This window comes from Rattus rattus, chromosome 1, assembly GCF_011064425.1.
Source record: "Rattus rattus isolate New Zealand chromosome 1, Rrattus_CSIRO_v1, whole genome shotgun sequence".
Lineage (NCBI taxonomy): Eukaryota > Metazoa > Chordata > Mammalia > Rodentia > Muridae > Rattus > Rattus rattus.
Window position 1 is genome coordinate 19,853,407 of NC_046154.1, and position 27,146 is coordinate 19,880,552.

The 27,146-nt window shown below is 50.9% G+C and overlaps 1 protein-coding gene across 1 annotated transcript; it reads left to right on the forward strand.

Moving 5' to 3' along the window:
- On the forward strand, positions 1-27,146 carry Cda (cytidine deaminase). The gene is made up of 4 exons (XM_032895599.1): positions 1-461; positions 13,291-13,402; positions 21,626-21,683; positions 26,664-27,146. The coding sequence occupies exons 1-4, from the start codon at positions 308-310 to the stop codon at positions 26,778-26,780; spliced, it is 441 nt and encodes a 146-aa protein (XP_032751490.1). The 5' UTR covers positions 1-307; the 3' UTR covers positions 26,781-27,146.

Below are 27,146 nucleotides of genomic sequence, written 5' to 3' on the forward strand. Positions count from 1 at the left end.
TTGACCTGTGTTGACAGTGAATGAAATCGTTAAAGGAAATTGTCTCACTTATGGGCACCACATACCGGTCCACCGTGGAACTCCCCAGCTCAGTCGTAAACGCCATATCATCTGGGCTCCAGCCCTGAGAGACTACGCTGCCAAGTCCTGACCAGCATCCCGCCAGCCTGGGGGCCAGCCTGCAGGTCTCAGGCTCGCGCTGGGACACACCCCGGGGGCGGAGCCACCTCTCCTGGCCAGTGCAGGCAGAAGGCCAGCACCGGTTTCCTCTAGTCTGCAGCTGCTAGCTCACCCTCCTCGCACCGACATGGCCCAGGAACGCCCCTCCTGTGCCGTGGAGCCCGAGCACGTCCAGCGGCTGCTGCTGTCCTCTCGTGAAGCCAAGAAGTCAGCCTACTGCCCCTACAGCCGCTTCCCTGTTGGGGCTGCCCTGCTCACCGGGGACGGGAGGATCTTCTCTGGTAAGGGCTGGCGCCGGGAATCCCCATTGGTCCCCTCCTTACTGGCCCTCTCCTGCCTCCTGCCCAGGCTGTGGGCTCACTCAAGTGCTTATCTATACAGTGGCTCTGTTCTTAGAAGTCTGGAGTGGGGAAGGAGATTTGCACGTGAGGCTAGAGGGAGAAGCCAAAATCAACTACCCAAGCAGTGCAGGAGACTCGGATTACTTACTGAATGTCCTGTTTTCACTTGCCCATCACTTAGTTCTTTCTCTGACCTCCTGGCCTAGATTAGACCCATTTTTAGATGAAGTTGAGGCCAGAGACATGACCTAAATTAGAGGAGGCACTGGTGATGGGACCCAGGACTGGAGCTCCCAAAGCCCCACCTTCCTGCAACCTGGGATGCTGGGGATGGCTGGTGAGGGATGGCATCAAGCAGACAGCGTGTTTTTTGTTTTGTTTTATTTTGTTTTGTTTTGCTGCTTGTTTGTTTTTGGAGGAAAGGATCCAGGCATGGTCTGGGAATCCAGCAGTCTGTAGGGAGTTAACAAGAATGTGCCCAGAGCTCATGTTTATAGACACTGAGGTAGGCCAGAGTGGGCTGCAGCTGTGGTGCTGGGCTTGCTCACATGCACAAGGGCCTGGGTTTAGGGGAGCAAAAGGAGAGGAAAGAGAATAAGGAAAGGAGGAGGAAGGAGGGTGAGAGGGAGAGACGGAGGGAAGGGGGGAGGTAGGAGAGAAGGAAGGAGGGAGAAAGGAAGGAGGGAGGGGAGGAGGAAGGGAGGAGGGACAGAGGGAGGGATGACGGAGGGAGGGAGGGAGCTTGGTAAACTTAAGGACATTCTCAGTTAGGACATGTTGTGGACAGGTGGCAACTACAGTGCCCTTTTGTATGCCTTGTTGACTGAGCCTCAGAGGGTTTCATGAATCACCCAGGTGTGTGACAAAACCTTTCCTGGGAGGATGCAGCTCACATCTATTCACCCCAGATAGGGAGCCCACAACAGACCGAAGTACAGATCCCTCCAAAGTCCAACTTGGTGAACCAACTGGACTTCCCTACAGGAATATGGTGAGGGGTTACTTACAGGAGCAGAAATGACTCAGACAGCTGTATCACCAAGGCCCACCCCAGCATGGGTGACAGCTCACAAAGCTGGAAACCTGGAGCACAGGGCACAGTCTGCAGGCAGCTCAACGGGTTGGAGTGTGTCCTTCCCAGGCAACTCAGCTGTTGTAGACATCTTTCAGGCAGTTCAGCTGGTCTCCGTCTTTTCCGAAGCCTAACTTCCTTCATCTGAGAGAGACTCTGAGTTTATACTGTTTACTCTGGCCAGGAGGGCGTCCAGTTAATCTGGTCCGTTTCAGGGACTTCCTGAAGCATTCTGAGTTATCTGTAGACGGGGTTTGTGGAGTATATAAGTGGCTTGGGCCAGGACTGTGGAAATAGAAAGAAGAGGAAAGAGAGCTGAAGTGGTATGTCAGTTGGTAAAGTGCTGATCTCCAGAGCACTAGAAATAGGCACAGCGGCATTCACTTGTAATCCCAGTGCAGGGTAGGTAGAGATGGATCTTTGGGGCTCACTGGCCAGATAGCCTACCCTAATTGGCAGGCTCCCGGCCAGCGAGAGACTCTGTCTCAAAGAACAAGGTGGATGGTGTCTGAGGAATGATAACTGAAGTTGACCCAGTCTGGCTTCCATACATATGTACTTTTACACACACACACACACACACACACACACACACACACACACACACACACACACAAACACACATACAAGCTCAGGGTTGGGGATTTAGCTCAGTGGTAGAGTGCTTGCCTAGCAAGGGCATGGCCCTGGGTTCGGTCCTCAGCTCCAAAAAACAAAACAAAACAAAAACAACAACAACAACAACAACAACATACATGCTCACACAGACAGACAGATACATACACACATACACATGCATGCAATGCACAGCCATACACATACACAGATACACACAGAGACAGACAGACAGACACACACACACAGACACACAGGCACAGGCACAGGCACACACACAGAGACACAGAGAGACAAACATACACACACATGCACGCATTTAAACCTTTAAGATGAAAGGAAGGACCAAGAACATGTCAGAACGTACAGTAGAATAAGGATCTGTGTAGATCTCTCATAATCTCACAGCCAGGGCCAGAGAGAGGCAGGCGATTATCCTGTGCATTAGTCGGGAAGCTTTCTCTCAGCAGAGGTAAAACCTCCAGGGTAGCTCCATTCAGGGCAGGCTGACCCAGGAACTCAGGTGCTGTGACAGCTTTGTGTGTTTATTGAAAGAAGGTTTTTCCTTGCAGTCCTGGCTGTCACAGAACAATAGACCAAGCTGGCTTCAAACTCAGATTTCTGCCTGCCTCTGCCTCCTGGGTGCTGCGATTAAAGGTGTGCACTACCATGTCCAGCCAGAAGTACCCGTAGTTAGAATTTTTTCTTTTTCTTTCTCTTTTTCCAAGACAGGGTTTCTCCTGTCTAGTCCTGGCTGTCCTAGAACTTGGTCTGTAGACTGGGGAACTCAATGAGATCTGCCTGCCTCTGCCTCCCAAGAGCTGGGATTAGAGGTGTGTGCCACCATGTGCCACTTTGATGGCGGCTCTGCTTGCTTTCTGTTACCTGAAACGTTGGACTTCTCTACCCACTGGGGGACAGGGTCATTCTTTTTTTTATTTTTCTAAAATAATTCCAGAGGCTAATGTTTCACATTTCACATTTCCGATTAACTTTTTAAAAAAGGGATTTATTATTTTATGAATGTGAGTTCACTGTCTTCAGACACACCAGAAGGTGGCATCGGATCCCACTACAGATGGTTGTGAGCCACCATGTGGTTGCTGGGATTTGAACTCAGGGCCTCCAGAAGAGCAGACAGTGCTCCTAACCCCTGAGCCACCTCTCCAGCCCCTTGGCTCTTCATTCTTACCGCCATTGCACCCCTACTTTAGATCTCACTCCAAACTCAATCTTTGGTCTGATCCGTTCTTCACAGTGGATGTGCAGAGCTGTTACCACTCAGTCGAGGGCTCTTTTTGTCTGCTTGGGATGGGAATCTCAAGTAGACAAGGAGGGACAGTCTTTCATCTTCGTAGCGCTGGGCCCTCTAGTACCCAAAGCTTGTGGGGTGGACAGGCTGACCCACAGGCTTCGTGCTCCAAGTCCAGAGAACTAGGTACTTGTGGTGCCCCAACCTAGAAGTTAGCGTTTCAGGTGCTCACATTGGAGGCTTGTGGCTCTGGGCTTTGATTGCCAGTGGCCTAGCCAGCCCTCAGCAGCTAATGACTGCCTCAGCTTGTGACAGCAGTCACTGTCATCAGCTGTCATCAGCAACAGCTGCTGTTATAGCTCCCAGGCCTTGGGCGCTGACACCGTTGGCCTTTGAGGCTCGCCCCAGGCAAGCAGTGCTCCCTCCCTGGCTTTCTACAAACTTCTACTCTCTGAAACTCGCTTGTGTAGCCCTGGCTGTCCCGGAACTCCCTCTGTAGACCAGGCTGGCCTCGAATTCACAGAGATCAGCCTGCCTGTGCCTCCCACACCCAGTGTCTCTCTGAAACTCTTTAGCCGTGCTTTTGCCACTACGCTCTGGGCTGCCACTGTTTTTGTTGTCTCCTCTTTGCGTTCATTATCTGCTCACGTGCTCCACCCCATGACCTCTACCTACTGTAAAGACTGCAGGTAGGCAAAAAAAAAAAAAAAAAAAAAAAAAAAAAAAGACTTTTATTGATAGAGCAATGAGCATGTGGATATTTCAAGGGTGTGTCATGCAAATTGAGGCCACGCCAACTACAGCCACTTCACGTTTTATGAAGACTATCTCAGCCCTCCCATCTGTCAATCAATCACGAGCCTTTCTGAGTCACTAAGGGCAGTGTCCCTCTTTTGGATGTGAGCCTCTGAAAGGTCCAGCGCGGCCAGAGGTAAGTGGCTGGAGGTTGGATGAGGGTCAAGTGGCAGGTGTGTCCAACTTGGTGATGTTACAAATGAATGCTGTCATCTATTAACAAAACATACAAATCTCTGTCTCCGTTTCTCTCTCTCTCTCTCTCTCTCTCTCTCTCTCTCTCTCTCTCTCTCTCTCTCCTCCCCCTCACCCTTTCTCTCTACCTACCTACCTCTGTCTTCCAAGTGCTGGCATTACAGGCGTGTGCCACCAACTGTCCTGCAAAAACATCTCTTGTTTTTCAAAGATTTATTTTTAATTGTGTGTGTGCCTCTGTGTGTGTGTGTGTGTGTGTGTGTGTGTGTCTACATGTTTATGTGGGGGGATATGAACACATGACTTGCAAGTGCCCAAAGAGGCCAGTAGGCATCAGATCCCCCGGACCTGGAGTTCCAGGATGAGAAGCTGCCTGATGTGTGTGCTGGGAACCGAACTATGGTTCTCTACAAGGTTAGCACTGAACCATTGCTTCAGCCCCCAAAATCTCACAGTGCTTAAAAGGCTACCATTCTGTGTTGGGCCGCCCTTGTAGCTGTCGTTGGGTGCAGGCGGGATGTGTTTGAAAGTTCACTGAGGCATGTCTTTCCTGGAGTAAAGGTTTCTAGCTGTGGCGGGAATGTGAGCTAGAATGAGTCACGCCTTCAGTAGGTGTGGTTAGGCTTTGCAGCTCCAGGGCACGTTTCTCTGAAGGGGCCCTTGCTCAACACCGGCCAGGAAGAAGGGAAGGTCTTCTGAATGGTGGGATTCATTCACAGGAAAATATCAAAACAGGCTTCCAGAAAAGTCTTAACATCTCAATACAAAATGAACAATCTCAGTGGTTTAAAAAAAAAAGTGTGTAGCTGGGCCTAGGTGACCCATGCCTTTAATGCCAGCACTCAGGAGGCAGGGACAGGCAGAGCTCTTAGTTTGAGGCCAGCCTGGTCTACGGAATGAATTCTGGGGGTAGCCAGGGCTACAGAGAAATCCCGTCTTGAAAACAACAACAACAACGTGTTTGGGTGAGTTGTGTGGATGGCCGCTTATACACGTGTTCAGGTACATGGGGGGGCCTGAGGCTGACATCAGGAGTCTTCCTCCACCCCTGTCCTCCTCAGTGATTGGGGGCAAAGTCTCTTCCAGAGCTCACCGGTTCTAGTCTAGCTAGCTAGCTTGCTGTGGAGATCCTGTGTTTGCTTTCTAAGTGAGCGCTGGTTAGAGATAGGTCTCCACCCTCCACCCCCACCCCCCAACACTTACACTGGTGCTGGGGACCCGAACTCTGCTCCTCAAGCTTACATTAATACTTTCTGTACCCTATACATTAATAGTATCTGGGCTCTGCACCATTGACTTAGGCTGAGTTAGGCTCCTCTAACTCTGTCTCTGAAAAGACAGAATTTTGCTCCGAGGTGAGCAAACAGAAGACATTAGCAGAAGTCTTGGATCTTTCCTGATAATAGAGGTAGGGCCTCTATTACGTAAAAGGAGGGCTCATGCAGTCAGCTTGGGGCGAAGGGGGTCCCCAAGGAACTGGAGGAAACGAGAGCATCATGGTGGTGGAGTAGAGAGATCAGGGAGCAGAAAGGGCGCAGTCCACTTTAGACACTGAGTGTGTAACTTACAGCAAGTTGCGTCCACTCAGCTCTGTGATCCCAATCAACAAACTCTCTGGCTCCCAGCAGCTTCCCTTGCACAAGGGGCAGGCATCCCGTGCAATTTAAAAGCAAATCCGCTGTTGACAGCCTGGCTGTCAGCAACCTCAGAAAAAAGCTGAGCTCTCTCTTTGTTACTCTCTACCCTAGCATGACGGCCTCGAGTTCCTCACAGATGGGTCACCTGGGCTGGGAATGGACAATTGTGTTGCCGTGGTTCACCAACTGGCAGCCTTCTGCAGTTCCTGGTGAGAACAGCGAGAGAGATGAGAGAGGGAGAGCTGGGGCGGGATGGACATAGCAGTCCAGACTGATGTGTTTAGAAAAAGATAAAGAGAGGGGGGATACGTTCTATGGAGATGTGGTGAGGTATGGGGGGGGGGGGCTTCCAGGGCCCACGTTGAAGCAACCCTGTCCCTGGAGGGACCAGCCACAAGATGGTATGGTATAGAATAGAGTTTATTCAGGGCATAGGGGAGGGGAGTCAGGAGGGTAGTAGAGGCAGAGAGAGAGAGAGAGAGAGAGAGAGAGAGAGAGAGAGAGAGAGAGAGAGGCAATGGAGAAAGAGGAGGAAGGGAATAGGGAGAGAGTGGTGGTAGAAAGGTAAAAGCAAGAGAGAACAAGAAGAGGGGTCAAGCAACCCCTTTTATAGTGTCAGTAATACCTAACTGTTGCCAGGTAACTGTAGGGCGGAGCTTAGACAGAATGCTAACAAAGCCAGGATGGGAGGATTGAGAAACTGACAGGCCAGGGAGAAAGAACCCACCCTCCCCTCAGGGGTAGATGCTCCACCTGGCCTCCCAAGATCGTGATAAAGATAAAGGAGAGGCAGAGAGGACCACTCGGAGCCCTAGGCATACCTCAGGGAATGTCTCTGTCCTCCGCTCTAAGGAGCAGATCACCACAGCATAAGAAAAGCACCAGGCTTGTGCTTCCTACAAACTCTTGGCAGGCACCACCTAGGGCAGCGGTTCCCAACCTTCCCAATGCTGTGACCCTTAACACAGTTCCTCATGCTGGGTTGACCCTCCCCCAACCATAAAATCACCTCTGTTGCTACTTCATAACTGTAATTTTGCTAATGTGATGAATCGTAATGTAAACATCTGTGTTTTCCAGTGGCCTCAGGTGACCCCCGTGAGAGGATCATTTTGACCCCCAAAGGGGTCACAAGCCACCGTTTGAGAACCACTGACTTAAGAGATGGAGCAAAATTTCCTTTGTTATTGTGTGATCTTGGGACAGTACTGTATCCGTCCCCTCTTCATCCACCATTTAAGGGAGAAGCTACTTTGCTGGACAGAGATGAATGCTAGGAGAAATTCTGGGTCTAGGGGTTTCTGATAACCTGGGCAGCATAACAAAGGTGGCAGAGGGGAGGGGAGGGGAGGGGAAAGGAAAGGAGAGAGGGCGTGGCTACTGTCCCTTTCGTCTCTGAGATCCCTTAGTAAAGAGAATATATATGGTGCCCTCCAGCTCTGATTTCTTCTCTGGACAGGTCTCCCCACTGGGAGCCTCTTTGATTGCCGGGGTGGTGGTAGCCTCCCCCCGCGCCCCCTGTCATAAATCCGCCTAAAACACATGCCATAGAAAACTAGCACAGCCTTTTAGATGGAACAGACCAACATGTGCATCCCTGGCTCCCTGGGCTCCTCCCTCCTGTAAGAGGGAGTCATAATGGTACCCATGGTACCCATGTTGCCTGGCTCAAGAAAGAATTCACTGACGTGGGAAAGCAAGGTGCTCTGAGGGGGCCTGGTGGGCTGGGCGCATGCCCAGTCGCTGAGGCTGTGGGATACCAACAGTTTCATCTCCGATATATGCATGTTATATGTTATATGTATGTGTATGTGTGTAAACACACACTGATAGTCAGACAAGTCTGACTGAACACATCCAGTCTTGGCCACCTCCTCTTGATACCCTGTCACAGCGGGAGAGAGAACTCGTTGGTGTCTTCTAAGGGAGCCAATTGGGGCTACCTTCCATTCTCCCATCCCAAGAGGCCTCTCCTCTGTACTCCATGGCAACACTGGTTAGGGCTTCGACAAGGGAAGCAAGGAGGAGCATTGAACATTCAGGCGGTGTATATAGCCAAGAGCTTGCTGTGCTGGACCCCGCCGGTCACTCTACCACGACCACAACACAACCAAGTTTGCCCTCACAAAATTCCCATTCGAGTTAAATAACAGAAAGGTATGCTTCGGCCACGGAGCAGTGGGGAGAAAGGTAAAGTTGCACAAACCGGCAGAGAGGGTGAGAGGTGGAAGATGGAGGTTTGGGAGGGTGTCAGGGAAGGTTTCTGACATGGTTGAGCAGGGGGAGCCAAGAATCTGGTACCTAAGGACAGCACATTGGGATAAAGATGTTAATTGGCTTCATTTCGGGCTCTAGTAACAGATTCGCGTATTCATAGGGCGTCCATAAGCTGGAGAGATGGCGCGACGGTTAAGAGCGTGCACCCCTCTTGCGAGGAATCTGGTCCCAGGAGCTCACAAACACCTGTAGCTCTCGCTCCCGGGAATCCAGTGCCTTTCACCAAACATGTGCACATACCCCCGAGGGCACCAGCACACACATGCACATACCCACATACATACACATACCTTTTTTGAAAAATTAAGAAAACCTATAAAAATGAATCAAGCGTTCAGGAGGCTGGAGTTGGAGCTTGATGGGTAGGGTGTTTTTTGCCTAGCGTATACCAAGCCCTGGGTTTGAACCCCAGCACCACACACATCTACTCACCCCAGATAGAGATCCTATAACCGACCCAAGTACAGCCACCACTGAAGTTCAACTTAGTGAACCGATGCATTTATTGGACTTCCCTACAGGAATATGAGGGAGGGGTTACTTAGAGAAATGACTCAGACAGCTGCATCGCCAAGGTCCAACCCAGGATGAGTGACAGCTCGCAAACTGGGAACCTGGAGCACAGGGCACAGTCTGCAGGCAGCTCAACAGGCTGGGGAGAGTCTTTTCCAGGTGCCTCAGTTGGTCTAAACCTCTTCCAGGCAGTTCCAGTCTGAGAGTGACTCCCAGCAGTCTTTGCTCCTTACTTTTTATGTGAGGGGGTGGGGGGAGGGGGAGGCGCCTAATGAGTGGCATTGGATTCCCGGGAGCTGGAGCTACAGGTGTTTGTGAGCTCCTGGGACCTGATTCATCGCAAGAGCGGTGCACGCTCTTAACTGCTGTGCAATCTCTCCAGCTTATGAACGCACTATGAATACGAGAATCTGTTCATAGAACCCAAAATGAAGTCAATTAACATGAGTCTGATCAGTTTCAGGGACTTCCTGAAGCTATTCTGAGTTGTTTGCTTGCTGTCTTAAGGAGCTTCCCAAGAGTACTAGAATGTTTCAGTCTGGGAGGAAACGGCCCCACAACAGGAGCAGAGGCAGAGGGGTAAGGTTCTAGGTCATCCTCAGCTATGTATCTGATTCGAGGCTAGCCTGGCCTACAACAGACCATGGATTGGAGAGAGAGAGAGAGAGAGAGAGAGAGAGAGAGAGAGAGAGAGAGAGAGAGAGAGAGAGAGAGAGAGAGAAGAGTATCTTTTCTGTTACTTTCCTGTGAGAAGTTTGCCCCTCAACCCTTGGAACTCAAGCTTGGTGTGACTCACGTGTAGCAGGAAAGCATCAGACCTGAGTCAGGGACAGGTCAGGGAGCGGTAGGGTGCAGAAGGTCAGTGAAGGCTGGAGAGGCATGTAGGCTAGAGAAGGATTTCTTTTCTAAAGGACAGATTGTTTTATTGTTTGTGTGTGAGTGTGCATGCAGGCACGTACATTCATGCCTCTCTCTCTCTCTCTCTCTCTCTCTCTCTCTCTCTCTGTCTCTCTCTCTCTCTCTCTCTGTGTGTGTGTGTGTGTGTGTGTGTGTGTGTGTGTGTGTGTGTGTGTGTGTGTAAGCATGCCACAGAGAGTGTGTCAGAGGGTATGTGGAGGGTTGGGGTCAGAGAACAGCTTACGGAGTCTGTTCTCCCTTCCACCAGGAAACCCAGGGAGTACAGTCATCAGGCTGTAGGACACTAAAAGCACGGCAGGACAAGTGCTTTTAGTGGCTGAGACATCTTACCAGCCATAGAGGTGCTTCAAGTAAGTCATTTCAGCATAGGATCAGGAACCTAGCTAAGAGCCAGCTCTGGCTCATGGATATACATACATGCATGCATACATACATACATACATACATACATACATACATGCATGCACATATACAACGTGCACAGACACAGTAGCAAAATGAAAGGGAAGAGACACTAATGTCAAAGCAGTCGGTGCCCACTGCACTCTACAGTGTTTCCCACTGTATACACCCGCCCTTCCTCCCTGATGTAGGAACCTGTCACCATCTAACCTCGCAGGGCCAGCCCTAGCCTCGGCGGGAAACATGCTGGCCTTCCTCCCAGCAGACTTACAGCTATGGCCTCCTGCCGGAGGTCTAGTGGCAGCCATCAGTTCTGGACCAGGGATTCGTGTGTTCTCAAAAGCTGTGAGCAACACAATAAACATACTCACTCCCGGTGTGCGAATGCAGACCGTGAAGGAACGGGAGCATCCAAGAGGACGTGGGCTCTGGCAAGAGCCGTGCGCTCAGTGACTTCTCTTATAGTTTCCAGATCCGATAGGCACTTGAGGGAAAAATATACCACAGAATCCTGATGGACGCTCAGACTTGTACATGGGGAGCGTGACAGACAAGAACTGAGCTGACTTGACAGATGACTCGGTAACTTCAGGAAAATGGCTGCCTACTTTCTCTTCTCTGGCACACCAGGGGTCAGGCTGTAGTCCAGGCCTGTGAGCTGCCCTGCTCTGTTCCACAAGGCTGGAGATAAAAACTCTGTCCAGGTGTCCCACCACCCCCAGAGTGACGCCCTCAAGCACAGGTTCAAACTGGCTTAATGTCCCTTTCGAGTCTCAGCCCTCTGCTGGACATGGTGGAGCATGCCTTTAGTCCCAGCACTCAGGAAGCAACGGTGGGTGGATCTCTGTGAGTCCCAGGCCAGTCTGGGTAGATCTCTGAGTCTGAGGCCAGCCTGGGCTACATAGCAAGGTCCAGGCTAGCTAGGGCTACCTCACGAGACCTGTCTCGATGAAACAAACAAAAAAAGAAAAAATCAAGTCTTAGACCTCAGGAAGGCAAAGAGGAAGTGGAGGGCAAGCAGCAAGCTTCCAGAACTCTGACCATATGTTGTTTATTGCACGTATTGCACCATTCACACTCTTTGGCTTAAACTGCATAGCTGGGCTAGGGAGATGGCTCAGCTGTACAAGCACAAGGCCCTGAGTTCAAATCCCAAGCACCCACTCATGTAGAAAGCTGGACGCCTCACATTTGTCTGTAGTCCCGGTGCTATTGGGGAGACAAGGGGATCATTGGAGCCTGTCGGCTGCCAGTCTAGCCCTAGCTTCACCCTCCCAAGGGGATAAAGCAGAGAGCGACCCAGCAAGCCTTCCCTATCCTCCGTTGGCCTCCCCAAATGCACGCGGGTACACGTCTCACAGGCACAAACCCAAGCCAGCAAAATGGTAGTACTACAAGATGTTCCAAGGGAGGCTTCTAGATGGATAGCTCTATCCAGCTAAACTCAAGTGGGGGACAATTAGCAGCCTCTGTCACCAGGTCCCCATAAGGACCTGTACACACTCCTCTTTCCATACATAAAGCATCCGCCTACCGCCTGGCTGAGGGAAGTCCCTGAGGGCAGAGTCTTACTGCCCCATGGCTCGTGTCTCCTCTAGTCCAGTTGTAGCTCTGCTGATCCGGTGGTCTGTGGACTGACTAATTTCCCACCCCCACTTCCCATCCATCCCCACGCCACACAGTGTGGGGTTGTTGATGGTAATGACAGAGTCTCCCACTACCTAAAACGGGAACACCTAGTCACCAACCATGGCAGCTCATGAACCCAAAGACAGAAAGGGAGAGGTTTCCTCTCCCAGCATATCTCTTGTCTGTTATCTGCTGGGGTCTCCAGCTTAGCGATCTAGGAACCTCTTCCTTGGTCATATCATCATTGGTGACACATTTGCTAAGAGTGTTGGGGGCCTGGAGGGATGGCTCAGAGGTGAAGAGCATTGGCTGCTCTCATAGAGGACTCTGGTTCAGTTCCCAGCACCCACGTGGTGATTCACGACCCTCTGTAACTCCAGCTCCAGGGGATCCAGCACCCTCTTCTGGCCTCTGTGGGCACCAAGCACAGACACACAGTTGTTCGTACATCCTCGTAGACAAAACGTCCATACACATCAAACACAAATAAATAAAATGTAAAAGGCAAAAGCATTCGGACCACACCGAGGGCTCCTCCCCATTCATGCCATCTCTTAGGTCCAGATCTGAGGCTGCTTCTGTCTGTCTTCTCCCTCTGAGGCACTGGGCAAGCAATCTGCATCTTCCCGCCTGGCAAACACCCTGTCCTAGCCAGCTCTCTGTTCACTTTATCGAGCTCGCCTCAGCAGCTCCCTCCATCTTGGCCTTGACCTCAGGGATGATACGGCTGCTCCCCTGCCCAGCTGTGATATCATCGGCTTCCAGGTTTGGGAACCAGGGTGAGGCAGTAGGAAAACAAAGACCTGAGCATTCTTGTAAAATCCACTCCACGGTGGACCCCAGCGTCCTCCAGTGCTTCTGGACAAAGTGCCTTCTCCTTTCCCACTTTGTTCACAACATTGGGCCCTCCCTGGCCTGGGTTGTGGGAGTGCTCTCGTTAAGGGTCCTACAGTGTGATAAAGTATAACCAAAAGCAACGTGGGGAGAAAAGGGCTCATGTCACCCAGTTTCCCAGCAGAGTCAGTCATCGAAGGAACCCAAGGCAGGATCCTGGAGGCAGGAACCTGAGAAGAAGAAGCCATGGAGGGTGCTGCTCACAGGCTTGCTCCTCGTGGCTTACTCAGCTGCTTTCTTAAAGTACTCAGGACCCCCAGCCCAGAGGTGGTACCACCCACGAGGAGCTTAGGCCTTCCCACGCCACGTCAGTCATCAATCAAGAAAATGCCCCACAGACAAGAAAATCTCTCTCTCTCTCTCTCTCTCTCTCTCTCTCTCTCTCTCTCTCTCTCTCTCTCACACACACACACACACACACACACACACACCTTTGCTCAACTAGGTTCCCTCTTCCCAAATGACTATCACGTGTCAAGATATAGCAGAGAGGCACAGGGAACCTCTTATGACATCCTCATCAGGGAATGGTTCTGCTGTCCACACCGATGATCTCTTCTCTCCCCTCAGGGTGCAACGTAGAAAATGCCTGCTACCCACTCGGTGTGTGTGCCGAGCGGACCGCCATCCAGAAGGCCATCTCTGAAGGCTACAAGGACTTCAGGGCTATTGCTATTGCCAGGTGAGTGGGAAGGGCAGTTATAGCAGAATTCATCATTCCTCCAGCTAACGTCACATGCATGCACGCATGCACACATACATAAACACACACACAAACGCACACACAAATACACACACGCATGCACACACACACACCTCATTTATTCATTCACCAGACACATGACTATTGTACATGGTCTTCCTGGGAGACACAGAGCCAGGGATAAGGGGGTAAATAAGAAATTATAATCTAAGGCTGGGGGCGTGGCTCAGTTTGTAGGGTGCTTGCCTAGCATGCAAAGATACTGGGTTCGATCCCCAGCTTCGCATAAAAGAGGACATCGTTCCACACTCCTATAATCCCAGCACTCAGAAGATAGGGGCAGGAGGATCAGAAATAGTGAGACCGTTTCTCAGAAAGAGCGAGGGCAAGGGGAGCCGAAGCAGTGTTGCTCAGTGGGCAGAGCACTTGACGCGTGCGATTGAGGACTTGAGTTCTGACCCTGAACAAACTAGGCAGAAGACGATCATGGTGGTTTGTCCCTATGACTCCGTCACTGCGACAGCATTGAGAGACAGATCCCCTGGGTTGGGGGTTTAGCTCAGTGGTTAGAGCACCTGCCTAGGAAGCGCAAGGCCCTGGGTTCGGTTCCCAGCTCCGAAAAAAAGAACCAAAAAAAAAAAAAAAAAAAAGTGGGAGAGACAGATCCCCAAGCTGGCTGCCCAGTCAGTCTAGTTCAACGAGTATACTCCAGGTTCAGTGAGAGAACACTTTCAAAAACATAAGATATGGGCTGGGGAGATGGCTCAGCGGTTAAGATCCCTGGCTGCTCTTGCTGAGAACCTGAGGTTTGAGTCCCAGCACTGACGTGGTAGCTTACAACCATCTGTAACTCCAGTTCCACAGAATCCAGCACCCTCTTTTGGTCTCTGCAGGTATCAGACATGCACATGGTTCACAGACTTGCATGTAGGCAAAATACTCATACGCATAAAATAAAATGATTGAAAATAGATATAAGGCAGAGTGACTGGAAGATGCCTGGAATTGGGAGGGGGGGATGGGAGACGGGGGAACTGGGAAAGGGGATGACATTTGAAATGTAAATACATAAAATATCCAGTAAAAAAAAATGCCTGAAATCGACTTCTGGCCTTCATACATGTGTGCATACACACCTGCACGCATACATGAGCACAGCACACATGAATGTATGCATACATGAGCTCATGCACACATGAGCACATGAACACATGAATGTATGCACACATGAGCCCATGCACACATGAGCCCATGCACACATGGATGCAAGCATACAAGCACATGCACACATGAGCGCATGCACAGACAAACTCATGCACACGAGTGTATGCACACACACAAAAGCACATACACATTCCCCACCCCCACGCCAACCCTCACACATAAGGAAAAATAACAATAATTAAAATGATTAATGGATTTGCTCAGTGGTAGTGAAACTGGAGACAGCTAAGAATTCCACCGGGAGTCAGAAAAGTCTGGAATCTTTTAGGAACTGCCATGTAGGTAAAGCCAGATTCTTGGTTTTGCTGAGGAAAAGCATTTTAAGACAAACCGCCATGAAACAGAATTGGGATGTATTAAAAGACATTCAAAATACTCCTTAGATTTATTTTATGTGTATAGAATGTGAATAAGTGTTTTTGCATGTTTGTCATATATGTCTGTGCACCAGAGGCGTGCGTGGTGCCTGAGGTCAGAAGGCAATATTGGTTCTCCTGGGACTGGAGGTACGGACAGCTGTGACCCAGCCTGTGGGTGCTGGGAATCAAACCTGGGTCCTCTAGCTAGGGCACCAATTGTTCTTAACCACTGAGCCGTGTCTCCCAGTCCCTTAAAAGGTGTTTTAGTAGACGTTAAGCACAAAGGTTAACCGAGAGACGCCCCGGAGAAGGATGAGACACACCCAAAAGCTTGGGTGTGGGCTTCTCAAAGGAAATAAACACTTTGTTATCCCAGTGGTGACTGTATGAGGGTTTTGGAAGCTTTGAGATCTTGTAGTTCAGCTGGTTTCTTTTTCTCTCCTTCCTTCCTTCCTTCCTTCTTTTCTTCCTTCCTCCCTCCCTTTCTTTTTTCTGTTGTCTTTTGTTTTGTTTTGTTTTTGTGACAAGGTCTCACTCCGGATCCCTGGTAATTCACACAGCTATGAAACTCACTATGTAGACCAGGCTGGCCTCGAACTCACGGCCATCCACCTGCCTCTGCCTCCCTTAGAGTTAAAGGTCTGCACCACACCGGCTAGTTTTTGGTGGTCTTCATTCTCAGCTGCGGAAAGGTCTCACCCAGTCTCCTGAGCGGGTACCTCCCACCCTTTTCAGGGCCCTCTAATTGCCCCTGTCATTCTAGTCTGCCTCAGACTCCACCCTCAGGGTTAGCCGGCAGAGCAGGTAAACCCAGGGTGACTGACACAGCCGGTATGTTTCCGTCTCAACAACACCAAGTATGACCCAAACCCCAGGAGGTACAAAAGAAAGATGTCACACAGAAACTCATAGCCAGAGGACCTGAGAGTCATTTGGTATGGACTCCCTTGTCACCACCCCATTTTTATAGACAAAACCAAAACAAAACAAAACCCCCTGAGGCCTGTGACGCTAAGGAACTCTCCTGGAAGTTAGTCGTAAATAAAGCTGGGGTGAATCCCTGGTCTCGGAGTCATAGTCCAGGGCACAGTCCACTGTGCTATGCTGTGGCAGGAGGCAGATACTGCTGCCTGCAGTGGGCCCAGAACCAGCTGTTGAGCTTTGCTAATTTCAGAAGCTAAAATCCAGATAAAGGGGCCAAAGCCAGGGTTCAAAGGCAAGCTTGGCGCGGTGACCTGGTGACAATCGTGTAAACACTATAGTTCAAGCTAACCCAACTGCAGGTAGGATCTGGCTGAACTAGAATTCCAGTCAGTGCTCTCTGGTACCTCAGATGTGGTTGCTCTAGCTCCCGTGGGCTCCTGTCAATGGGAGTGTGGTGGGGTCTTGCTGGCTCTGGACTTGTGTAGCTTCCAGACCAAAGCCTGTGTGAATGGACTCTTTACTGGTTTAGACGCCAGCAATGTCATGCTTTTGTGGTGAGTTGCATGTGGGTACCCCTTTTGCATTGGCTAAGAGACAAGTAATCTTGGCAAATTACTGGTTAGGAAATTGACACAGGACACAGTGGAACCCAGCCAGCAGAGCCCGCTAAGCGAGCATTGGTCTTTGGCAGTGTGGGACACAGACCCTAGAGGATCCTCTCTTCCTGCGAATGGGTTTGGAACCTGGTAAAGAGGCAGAGGCTTACAGAAAGCCTGACATAGCGCAACAGGAAGGGACATCATGGCTTTTCCAAGACCCCATGTTTTGCCCCAGACTGGCCCCCAGGGTATCCCGAGGACCCGAGGGTCATGTTGGAGTGACCAGAGCCAGGTGTGCCCTTAGGAAGCGAGGCTTCGGTTCGAGGCTTTCTCGGGAGCCAAGGGCTGTCCTGGTTCCTTTAGGTTTTCAAAGAATAAACAAGGTTGTGCAAAAGAGCACAGAGCAGGATGTGTGATGCTCTTACGAAGAAATGGGGAGAAATAACTCAGTTTCAAGGCTGGTCCAAGAAAGTAAGGATGTTCTGGGGGAAGGAAGGTCAACGCCAGCAGATTGGTGCTGTAGCCTGCTGGCTCCGTTAGCATTTGCCCAATGAAGGGCTCTCTCTCTTGCCCATTGCCTGCCTCTAAACTCGACCAATTGGGTCTTGCAACGATCATCAGACCTCCGCAAACACGTGCGGTTTCCAGCACCCAACTGGTCTACTCAGGATTTTTAGCCCATAACTGAATCCCCCAGCCAGCAATGCAATCATTATCACACTCATGATTTATTAATCAGAGAGCTTGCATTTAGAGGAGGAATGCCGCCAGCTCTTATTGGCACACACCAGGGCTTGCAGTCGAGTCCCCTCTCTGGGGTCACAAAGGGTGGAGCTGCTGTTGGCAGAGCCAGGTGAGACTCTGGGACCCCACTGAACTCCTAGCCTCGGTCCTCGGACTCAGTAGGTTTTTAGTTCACCAAGCTAAGCATGACTTCAGTGTGTGGCCGAGGTCTGCACAAACCCTTGATCTCCAAGGGAAAAAAGGTAGCCCAGGAAGGAGAATCAGGAAAACATGGGAGACGTGTCTAGATACAGCCAGCTTGTCTGATGGTTACTGCTCACTCTAGCCATGTATGTTAAGGGACAGGTGAGAGTCCTAGCTCCAGGGTCACTGGGGCCTGCCCTACTGTCCACCTAAGGTGCTTAGAAGCCTCTAAACCTAGCTATTTTATTTTTTTTAGACTAGGTCTCATGTAAGCCTGGCTGGCCTAGAACTTACTTTGTAACCAAGGCTGTGTCCCTGAAACTCTGATCTTCCTGCCTTCACCTCTTGAGTGCCGGGACTGCAGGTCTGCGCCATCTTGGGTGGTGCTGTGGCTCCAACCCGTGGCCTCTGTGCACCACAGCCGCTCTATGCGTCCAGCGACAACCCCAGCCCTCAGCCTGGCTTTTTAAGCTGGGAATTCTTGAGAGGAGCAGGATCGGGCTGTTGGCTGGCCACATGGATTGACTTCTGTGAACTCCCTAGCACACAGTGTGTCTGTCACCAAGGAGAACCACGGTTTGTGGGGCGATCGTTCTTACTTCTGCCAGACACAAGAAAAGCAAAGGCAGAGTTCGTGGGTTCTGAATTCGAATCCTGGTTCTGCCCCCTGATTGGCTCTGTGACCCTGAGTAAGTCGCTTCTTTCATGATTTCTATCATGTAGTAAGAGCCTGCACACAGGTTCCACAGCTGGTTGTTTGGCTCCTCCTTTGAAGAGCCTTGGCTTAGCCTGTGGTACTGCAGTGCAGCATAAGTGAGCTACTTAGCCCAGTTTAGAATGTTGGGTGGTGGAAACTGAGGCTGAATTCAGCTTCCTGCTAGGATGTGGGATTGGTCCTCTGGTGACTCCTGACTCAGGCCATTGTATCCAAGAGGGGGAAATGACAGGGACAGATAGATCACATAGGGTCTCACTGGCTGTGGAAAGGAGGCTGAGTTCCCTTGGTGACACTTCGGAGTCCTGCCCAAACTGCTTTTGTTAGAGCATTTCCATGCTTTGACGTTCCTCTGTTAGGTGGTGAGGACCCTGAGGGCAGCAGCGCTCTGGGAGGTCTCTGTTGCTCCCTTTCCACGCCTGCCTGGCTTAGAGCAGGCCCTGGACCAACACAGGTAGAAAGGAATGAAACATAAGACGGTCTAGGCTTGTAATGCCAGTCACCTAGAAACTGCCGAGTTTACTTGGCTCTCAGAGTGTTCTGCAGAGGGGCCCTATCCCCTCATGTTCCCGTAGGGTTTCTCCTGAAGCAGGAAGTCTTCTCAGGAACACCCCACTTTTTCCTGGAGCAAAAAACCAGTGTTTGATTTGCCAGGCAATGGTGGCCCACACCTTTAATCCCAGCACTCAGGAAGCAGAGGCAGGTGGATCTCTGTGAGTTTGAGGCCAGCCTGGTCTACAGAGTGAGATCCAGGAAAACCAATGCTGCACAGAGAAACCCTGTCTTGAAGGGGATGGGGGGGAGTAAAACAGAAACATTCTTTGATTGGACCTTCGGATATAAGTCAGTTATCATGGAATCTAAAAAAATAGCTCCTGGTCGCTCTGTCCAATCATTAACATCCTCTACTTGGTCCACTGCTGGCTGGTTAGTTGGCCCCTTCCTCTCTTTAGTCTACAAAGACCTGACCATGGTAAATTTGTGTGTCTTGTTCCTTGTAGTACCCCCAGCACCCGTAGCAGTACCTGGTGCCAGGCATGTAGTATGTACTCAATCAACATTAGTCCTCTGAAATGAGCCAGCGTCTGCAGAATGCTTTGCAGGAGCTCAGCATGCTAGGCACACGGTACACAGCCTAACAGCTGCTGTCAGCACATAGCAATATTAATTATAAGCAGCATAGAGCACACCGTATGTAGTAAAACAGTGTGGGGCGAAGTACTAACATATGGCAGAGGGTCGCACGCGGAAGATGTGTGGGAATTAGCCCAGGCAATAAAAATATAGCACTCTGAGGCTTATAAAAATCCCTGGGGCTGGGATTTAGCTCAGTTGAGAGAATGCCTAATGAGCATGCATGAGGCTCTGGGATCCACCCCCATCACTGCATAAAACATGGCGGTGCAGACCTGTAATACAGGGACTCGGGAGATGGAAGCCGGAGGTTCATGAGGTCAAGGTTATCCTCGGCTACGTGGCAAGTTGGAGAGGCCAGCTTGGGCTACATGGACTTTGTCTCAAAAATAACGTCTATACATCCTTGGGACGTGCTATGTCATTTTGTTGAAACCCTGTCAAGTAGATGACAGTGAACCACGTGTGACAGACAAAGGAACAACCCGGGCTGTCTTAAGGTGACTCAGAGCCACACGGTAAGCAATAGAGGAAGTCGGCCAAAACCCCATGCCCTCTTAGAGCAGTCCCCAAGCTGTGGGCCCAGAAGGGTAGGGGTTGTGGCAACAGCTAACCAAGGCCCCTACAGCCAAATCTGGTTCTCTAGACGTCATCCTTTGTCCCCTGGCTGAACCAGACAACAGCCCAAAGGTGCCTGAACTCTTGAGAGCGACGTGGCTGTAAGTGAGGTCTTCCTTGCTCTGTTTCTGGCAGAAGCCAGGTGCCCATCCTTCTCTCTGATGTACGTACATGGCGTTCCTCCATGCCCAGAGACGTCCAGACCCGCCTTCCTTTTTCTCCCATCCCCCTTCCTGTCTTCCTTTTTACCAACATTTTTATATATGGTGTGTGTGTGTGTGTGTGTGGCTATGTGTGTGTGTGTGTGTGTGTGTGTATGTGTGTGTGTGTGTGTGTGTGTGTGTGTGTGTGTGTGTGCTGTGTGTGTGTGTGTGTGTCTGTGTGTGTGTGTGTGTGTGTGTGTCATGTGTGTGTGTGTGTGTGTGGCTATGGGTGTGTGTGTGTGTGTGTATGGTGGTTGTGTGTGTGTGTGTGTCTCTGTGTGTGTGTGTGTGTGTGTGTGTGTGTGTGTGTGTGTGTGTGTGTGTGTGTGTGTGTGTGTGTGTGTGTGTGTGTGTGTGTGTGTGTGTGTGTGTGTGTGTGTGTGTGTGTGTGTGTGTGGCTGTGTGTGTATGTGTGTGTGTGTGTCTGTGTGTCTGTGTGTGTGCGTGTGTGTGTGTGTGTGTGTGTGTGTGTGTGTGTGTGTGTGTGTGTGTGTGTGTGTGTGTGTGTGTGTGTGTGTGTGTGTGTGTGTGTGTGTGTGTGTGTGTGTGTGTGTGTGTGTGTGTGTGTGTGTGTGTGTGTGTGTGTGTGTGTGTGTGTGTGTGTGTGTGTGTGTGGCTGTGTGTGTGTGTGTGTGTGTGTGTGTGTGTGTGTGTGTGTGTGTGTGTGTGTGTGTGTGTGTGTGTGTGGGTGTTTGTGTGTGTGTGTGTGTGTGTGTGTGTGTGTGTGTGTGTGTGTGTGTGTCCTGTGGGTGGGTCTGTGTGTGTGGCTTCCAGCTCGTCTAGAGCCAAGGTTACTGATGTCTGCAAGCCCACTGTATGGGAGACCAGTTCTCCTGGAAAGAGCAGAAAGTGTTCTTAACCATGAAGCCATCTCTTCACCTTCCCCTATATTTATTTATCTAAAACACAACCACCCCCCCCAGACTTCAGGATAGCCTTTTATTTATCTCACCAAACCTATGACCTCACCAATAAAACGGCTATCCTGATTCCCTACTTGTTCAATGCCTGGCCCAGTAGTTTTTCCCTAAGTGGGAGTGCATGACTCTATTGTTCTCCTGGGGCCCAGCTGATGCCACCTTCTGTGTGAGACATTGTCTCACTCCAGTGGCCGGCTTATTGCTCCTTTGCAGTGCATTCTTGTGGCTTCTGTGTCATGCCTCCTGGGCCCAGTCATCCTGTGAAGGCCAGAGACAAGCTCTCCTTCACCCCTGTCTCCTGGAGCGTGGAGGACAGACAGCTGAGTGCCCCTTAAACATTTATGAGCGCACTGATGAGGTAGCGTTACCACTGTGGCTTTGATTTCGGAAGTGTGGCCAGCCGCCAAGCCATGTCGCTTTCCCAGCCTCCAGGACACAATGATTCTGGGAACCCGGAACTGTCTGATGGAAATGTGACCTGATTTGCAACAGGACAGGGACTCAGTGCGTGGATTTCAGCCATCGGCCAAGAGCCCTGTGGCAGGCAGACCGCTCTCATTTGACTCTTTGTTTCCCCAGTGACTTGCAAGAAGAGTTCATCTCTCCCTGCGGAGCCTGCCGACAAGTCATGAGAGAGGTGAGAGCCTGGTTCCTTCCTGGAAAGCATCCCTGAGGTCTCTTAGGGGCCACAGCAGACGGACTGCCAATGGGGACGGTTACTGTCCGAGCTCTATACTCTGCTGGTTGACTCCTAGGATCTTCCCGGGTTCACGTGAGTCACCAGAAACGAGTCCCTCTTTCGACCCACATGGTTACTGTCTGTTCTCAATGCCAGCTCTGGGGACCAGCGAGGCTTGCCCTCACTGAGCTTCAAGCAGCTGTGAGAAAATCCAGGAAGAGAATTCAGGGGACAGAGGGGCAGCAGGGAGCTGAGAACAATAGACTCCAGCCCCCAGGCCAATCCCAGCGTGTCTCTTGAGTGTACATAAGTCTGACGGGGGTAGAACTATTCCCCGTCCCTGCTGGGTTATCAGCAACCACTCCTGCCAGCGACAGGAAGACCACACGGCCTGGGAAACCCAAAATACTTCCTATTTGGCCCTTTTCAGCAAAAGCTTTGCCAGCTCCTGCTCCAGGTGGCTCTCTTTGAAGGTGACATTCTAGTAGAACCATAAATCACGAAAGGCAACAAGACAGAGTGCTCCACGCTGACCTCGATGTTCACTGTATGAACAATGGAAAGTCAAAGGGCAGTAGACAGAGGAGTGGTGCGATATAGGATCACAGGGGGCCCGGTCACGTGGCCATACCAGCCAGAGAACCGAGAGCATGTTCATTCCAGAATAAAGGGAACTGAGTTATGCACTCAAAAATGACGAAAATGACAAGTCTTACGTAACCGGTATTTTACTACTGTTTTCAGAAAGTCAAGGAAAGCCAGGAACAGTGGCACGGTAGCACGGTAGCACAGTAGCGTACCCCTGTAATCACAGAACTCAGGAGTTGGTGGAGGGTTTCCTGCAAGTCTGAGGCCAGCCTGGGCTCTGTAGCAAGTTCCAGGACAACTGAGGCTGTGCAGGGAGATCCTGCCTCAAAACAAACAAAAACAACAAAATTGAAAAATTAAAGGGAGAAGGAGAGGGAGAGGGGGAGGGAGAGGGAGAGGGAGGGGGGGAGGGAGAGGGAGAGAGAGAATAAAGGGGAAGCCAAGAAAGATATGAAGCAAATGTTATTGCTTATTTATTATCTTTAATTGTGCACGTGTGTGCACGTGCACACACACACACACACCACAGTGCAAGTGTGGAGGTCAGAGTACAACTTTTTTGAGTCCGTTATCTCCTACCGTGTTGGCTTCAGGGATCCAACTCAAATGACCGGGCTTGGCAGCGAGCACCGTTCCCTACTGAGCCATCTTGCTGGCCCTGGCGGACTTTATAAAGTGTACGAATGGGAGGTTTGATTTTGTTAACTGTGAAAACGACAGGGTGGATTGGGATGGTGGGCTTGCTGGCTGGCTCATTTTGCTGTGCTGGCGTGAATGGACTCCAGGGCCTGGGGTGTGCCAGGCTCTACACTGAGCTACATGCCAGCCCTGACCATGGGTTCTCATTCAGGCCTAGTGGAGGGTTTTTGTTTTTTAGTTTAGTTTTTGTTTTGCAGGAGTGGGGTTTCTGTTTGTTTTTGTTTTTGTTTTTCCAGATGGGGTTTCTCTATATAGGCCTGGCTATCGTGGAACTCACTGTGTAGACCTGGCTGGCCTTGAACTTAGAGATCTACCTGCTTGCCACCACACCCAGCCCAGTGGGAGCTTTTGATGTTAACGCTGCACACTGGGGGATGCCAGGAGGAGGATGCCAAAGAAGCTCATGGCCTCTATCGTGTGTCCCAAAATGAAAGCCACACGTCCCCGAGCACGGCCCTTGAGCTGCAGCTTGCTAGGAGAATGCTCAGAACCTGGCAGAATTCTCAGAATGAGAAGCAGCTGCCACCGCTCCTATCTCCATGAGCGCCAAAGGAGACTGAGCGGCTCATGAGGACTGGGTGTCAGTGGCATACAAGGCTGACTCCAAACTCCCCGTCCCTCTCATCGCCTGTGTGTTCTGAATCCGTACCCTGGGCCAAGTGTGCGAGAGAGTCTGGGGGTGGGGTGGGAGGCTTTGCCTCAAGGCTGCTTCACGATGCCTGATCTGTGAGCATTCTTGCTTTGGAACTGGTGTTGCCAGACGGGGCGGCTTGGCTCGTTTGTCTGTTGACTGCTGAGCAGTTCACAGAGCCCATCTCCCAACTCACGATGGAAAAGCCACCCCAGAGGCACTTAATCCACTCAGCAAATTTTACCTCCGCGCCGGGTGTGAGGGTGGGGGTGGGGCACCAACCTGCCGGCATGGTGACCTCGCCTAAGGAAACCACCAGCGAGTACCAAGTCTCTGGCTCCCAGGGCTCCAACTTGATCCACCTGCGTATGGACATTTTTTCCCCAGACGCTGGTGAGAGAGAACAAATAAAAAAAAGCTGGCGTGGAGAAAGAAGCATAAAGCCAAATGTGAGCAGTGAGTGATGAGGCCTGGGAACCCGGGACCTGGCATCTAAATCTGCCTACGCCAAGCTCGCACCCTCACCCTCGGGCACAGCTTAGCGAACACAAAATTTTCCTTGAAACCTTAATTCTGAAAAATCCCAAAGATGGATAGCGTCTGGTAACGGCTCACGGACCAGCCTCGGCTGGCAGCTGGCAGCCCACTCGTCAGTCACAATGCCTCTGTGAAATGGGCACCTACTAGGTGCAAGGGTCTCACCATGCCTGCCGGGAAGACGCTGGGTCTCTCAACTCCATCTCTATCACTGACTTAACTCCCCACCTACCCACCCCGCTGGTGGATAGGAGCTCCTATCACTAAAACACAGCGTAGATGAAGACAGCGAACCCCAGAGGACCCAGAGAGAGTGTGGGAGAAAGTTCTGGAGACATGCTCATCTCTGCCGATGTGTTAGTTACTTTCCTACTGCTGTGATGAGACACCAAGACCAAAGCAATTGAAGTTTATTTGGAGCTTATGGTTCAGAGGGTTGGGGTCCATAACGCAGGGACAGCAGACGAGAGACAGGCTGGCTGGAGCTGGAAGCTCACCTCTGGAAGCTCACCTCTGGAAGCTCACCTCTGGAAGCTCACCCTGGAAGCTCACATTTGGAAGCTCACCTCTGGAAGCTCACATTTGGAAGATCACCTCTGATTGTTTAAGTCTTGGTTTGGTTTACCCTGTTATAAAAGACACAGACAGGGAATAAAGCCACAACCAAGTCCAAGCCTGGTGGAAGCTCACCCCTGGAAGCTCACCTTTGGAAGATCACCTCTGGAAGATCACACCTGGAAGCTCACTCCTGGAAGCTCACACCTGGAAGCTCACCTCTGGAAGATCACATCTGGAAGCTCACTTCTGGAAGTTCACATCTGGAAGCTCACATCTGGAAGCTCGCCTGGAAGCTCACACCTGGAAGATCACCTCTGGAAGCTCACACCTGGAAGCTCACACCTGGAAGCTCACCTCTGGAAGCTCACACCTGGAAGCTCACACCTGGATCACACCTGGAAGCTCACCTCTGGAAGCTCACACCTGGAAGCTCACACCAGCTCACCTGGAAGCTCACACCTGGAAGCTCACATCTGGAAGCTCACATCTGGAAGCTCACCCCTGGAAGCTCACCCCTGGAAGCTCACACCTGGAACAGTGAGCAGCGAACAGAGTGTGTGCTAGAAACCATAGATTTTGAAACCCTGGAGCCCGCTTCCAGCAGCCCTTCCTCCAGCAAGCCCATATTCTCCAAGCCTCCCCAAGCAGACTTACACACTGGGAACCAAGAATTCCATCGCTTTCAAACCACCACAGCTGATTGATAGATACCAAATCTTCAATATTGAAAGAAGTGTAATGACAGCCGCCACCTCCAGGGGGAGGTGATGATATAATGCTAACATAGCATGTCATGTGTCCTGCAAGACTGATTCCTTCTGGAAGAAGGCACAAAGGGGGACCTGTAGGGGACAGCAGGTATTGGTTGTCATTTGTCATTGCAGAAACTCTGGGGCATAGGCTTTTTGAAAAGATTTAATTTTTAATCATGTCTGTGCTGGATGTGCGTTTCAAACCCATGAAGGCCAGAGCATCAGATCTTCTTGGAGCCGGAGTTACAGGAAATCATGAGCTTCTTCCCAGTGTAGGGGTCGGAAATGAAACTCCCCTCTTCTGTGAGAGCACTGAGTGCTCTTAACCACTGAGCCATCTCTCCAGCCCAAGGAACAGATATTTCAAAAGGTGCTAGGAAGATGGTTCTGTGCTTAAACTCTTACATGTTTAATCCTTGAGGACCAGAGTTTGGATCCCTAGAAACCCACGTATGTCAGACAGTCTAGGCAGATACCTGCAGCTCCAGTCGTGGAAGGCAGAGACGGGATCCCCAGAGCAGACTGGCTGACTGGACTAGCCAAATGGCGGAGCTCTGGATTTGATGGTTAAGTCGCTTCCTCAGCGAATAAGGTGGGAGACCCAATGCTTGGGCTTCCACATGCATGTTTACTCATATGTGCCCCGACACATGCATACACACATGTGTATACCACACAGCATGAAAATGGAGAGAAGGTATTGTTTTTACAAAGCTCCCGGGCTGGAGAGATGGCTCAGTGGTTAAGAGCCCGGACTGCTCTTCCAGAGGTCCTGAGTTCAAATTCCAGCAACCACATGGTGGCTCACAACCATCTGTAAAGAGATCTGATGCCCTCTTCTGGTGTATCTGAAGACAGCTATAGTGTACTTACATATAATAAATGAATAAATCTTTAAAAAAAAAAAAAAAAAACAAAGCTCCCGGGGACATCCTCCAAGAGAATGCTCGTATCCCATTGGTGATAGGCCATGCACGGTGCTGTTGGCCAGTGCTTTTCCACTGAGCCCTCTCTCAGGCTCTGTGAGCCGGGTACAATTATTGCTACTCCCATTTGACAGGTAAGGAAAACTGAGGCACAAAGAAAATAGTAGTCAGATTCAAACCTGTGCCTTCCGCCCCATCCCCGCTCAGTCCCACTGCCTCCCTCACACAACTTTGCTCTCTTTTCCAGTTTGGCACCAACTGGGCCGTGTACATGACCAAGCCCGATGGCACATTCGTAGTCAGGACGGTCCAGGAGCTGCTGCCGGCCTCGTTTGGGCCTGAAGACCTGCAGAAGATTCACTGAAGGCTGGAGAAGAGGATGTCCGCTGAATGTGCGAGTCCAGGTGCCCTACCTAAGGAACAGCTCTTGGAAGACTTCATAATGAAGACACCGTGACGATGCTGTCTCTGGCTGGGCCCTGGGGACACTTACCACATGGGTCCCAAATGGCTAGGCAAGGGAGACCTTGTTTCACACTCCACAGCCTCCCCTAGAGTGATGGTGGAAGGTGCCACTTACCTGGGCCAAAGCCCTCACCCTCCTGGGGTCTCAGAACACTCCATTCCTTCTTCTCCCGAAGGCCCTGGCATTCCAGGCTTGCTCTGCCTTCCACGGCTCCGTCGTGTGACTTTTCAGATTATAAACACCACAGCCTGTCCTGATGACGAA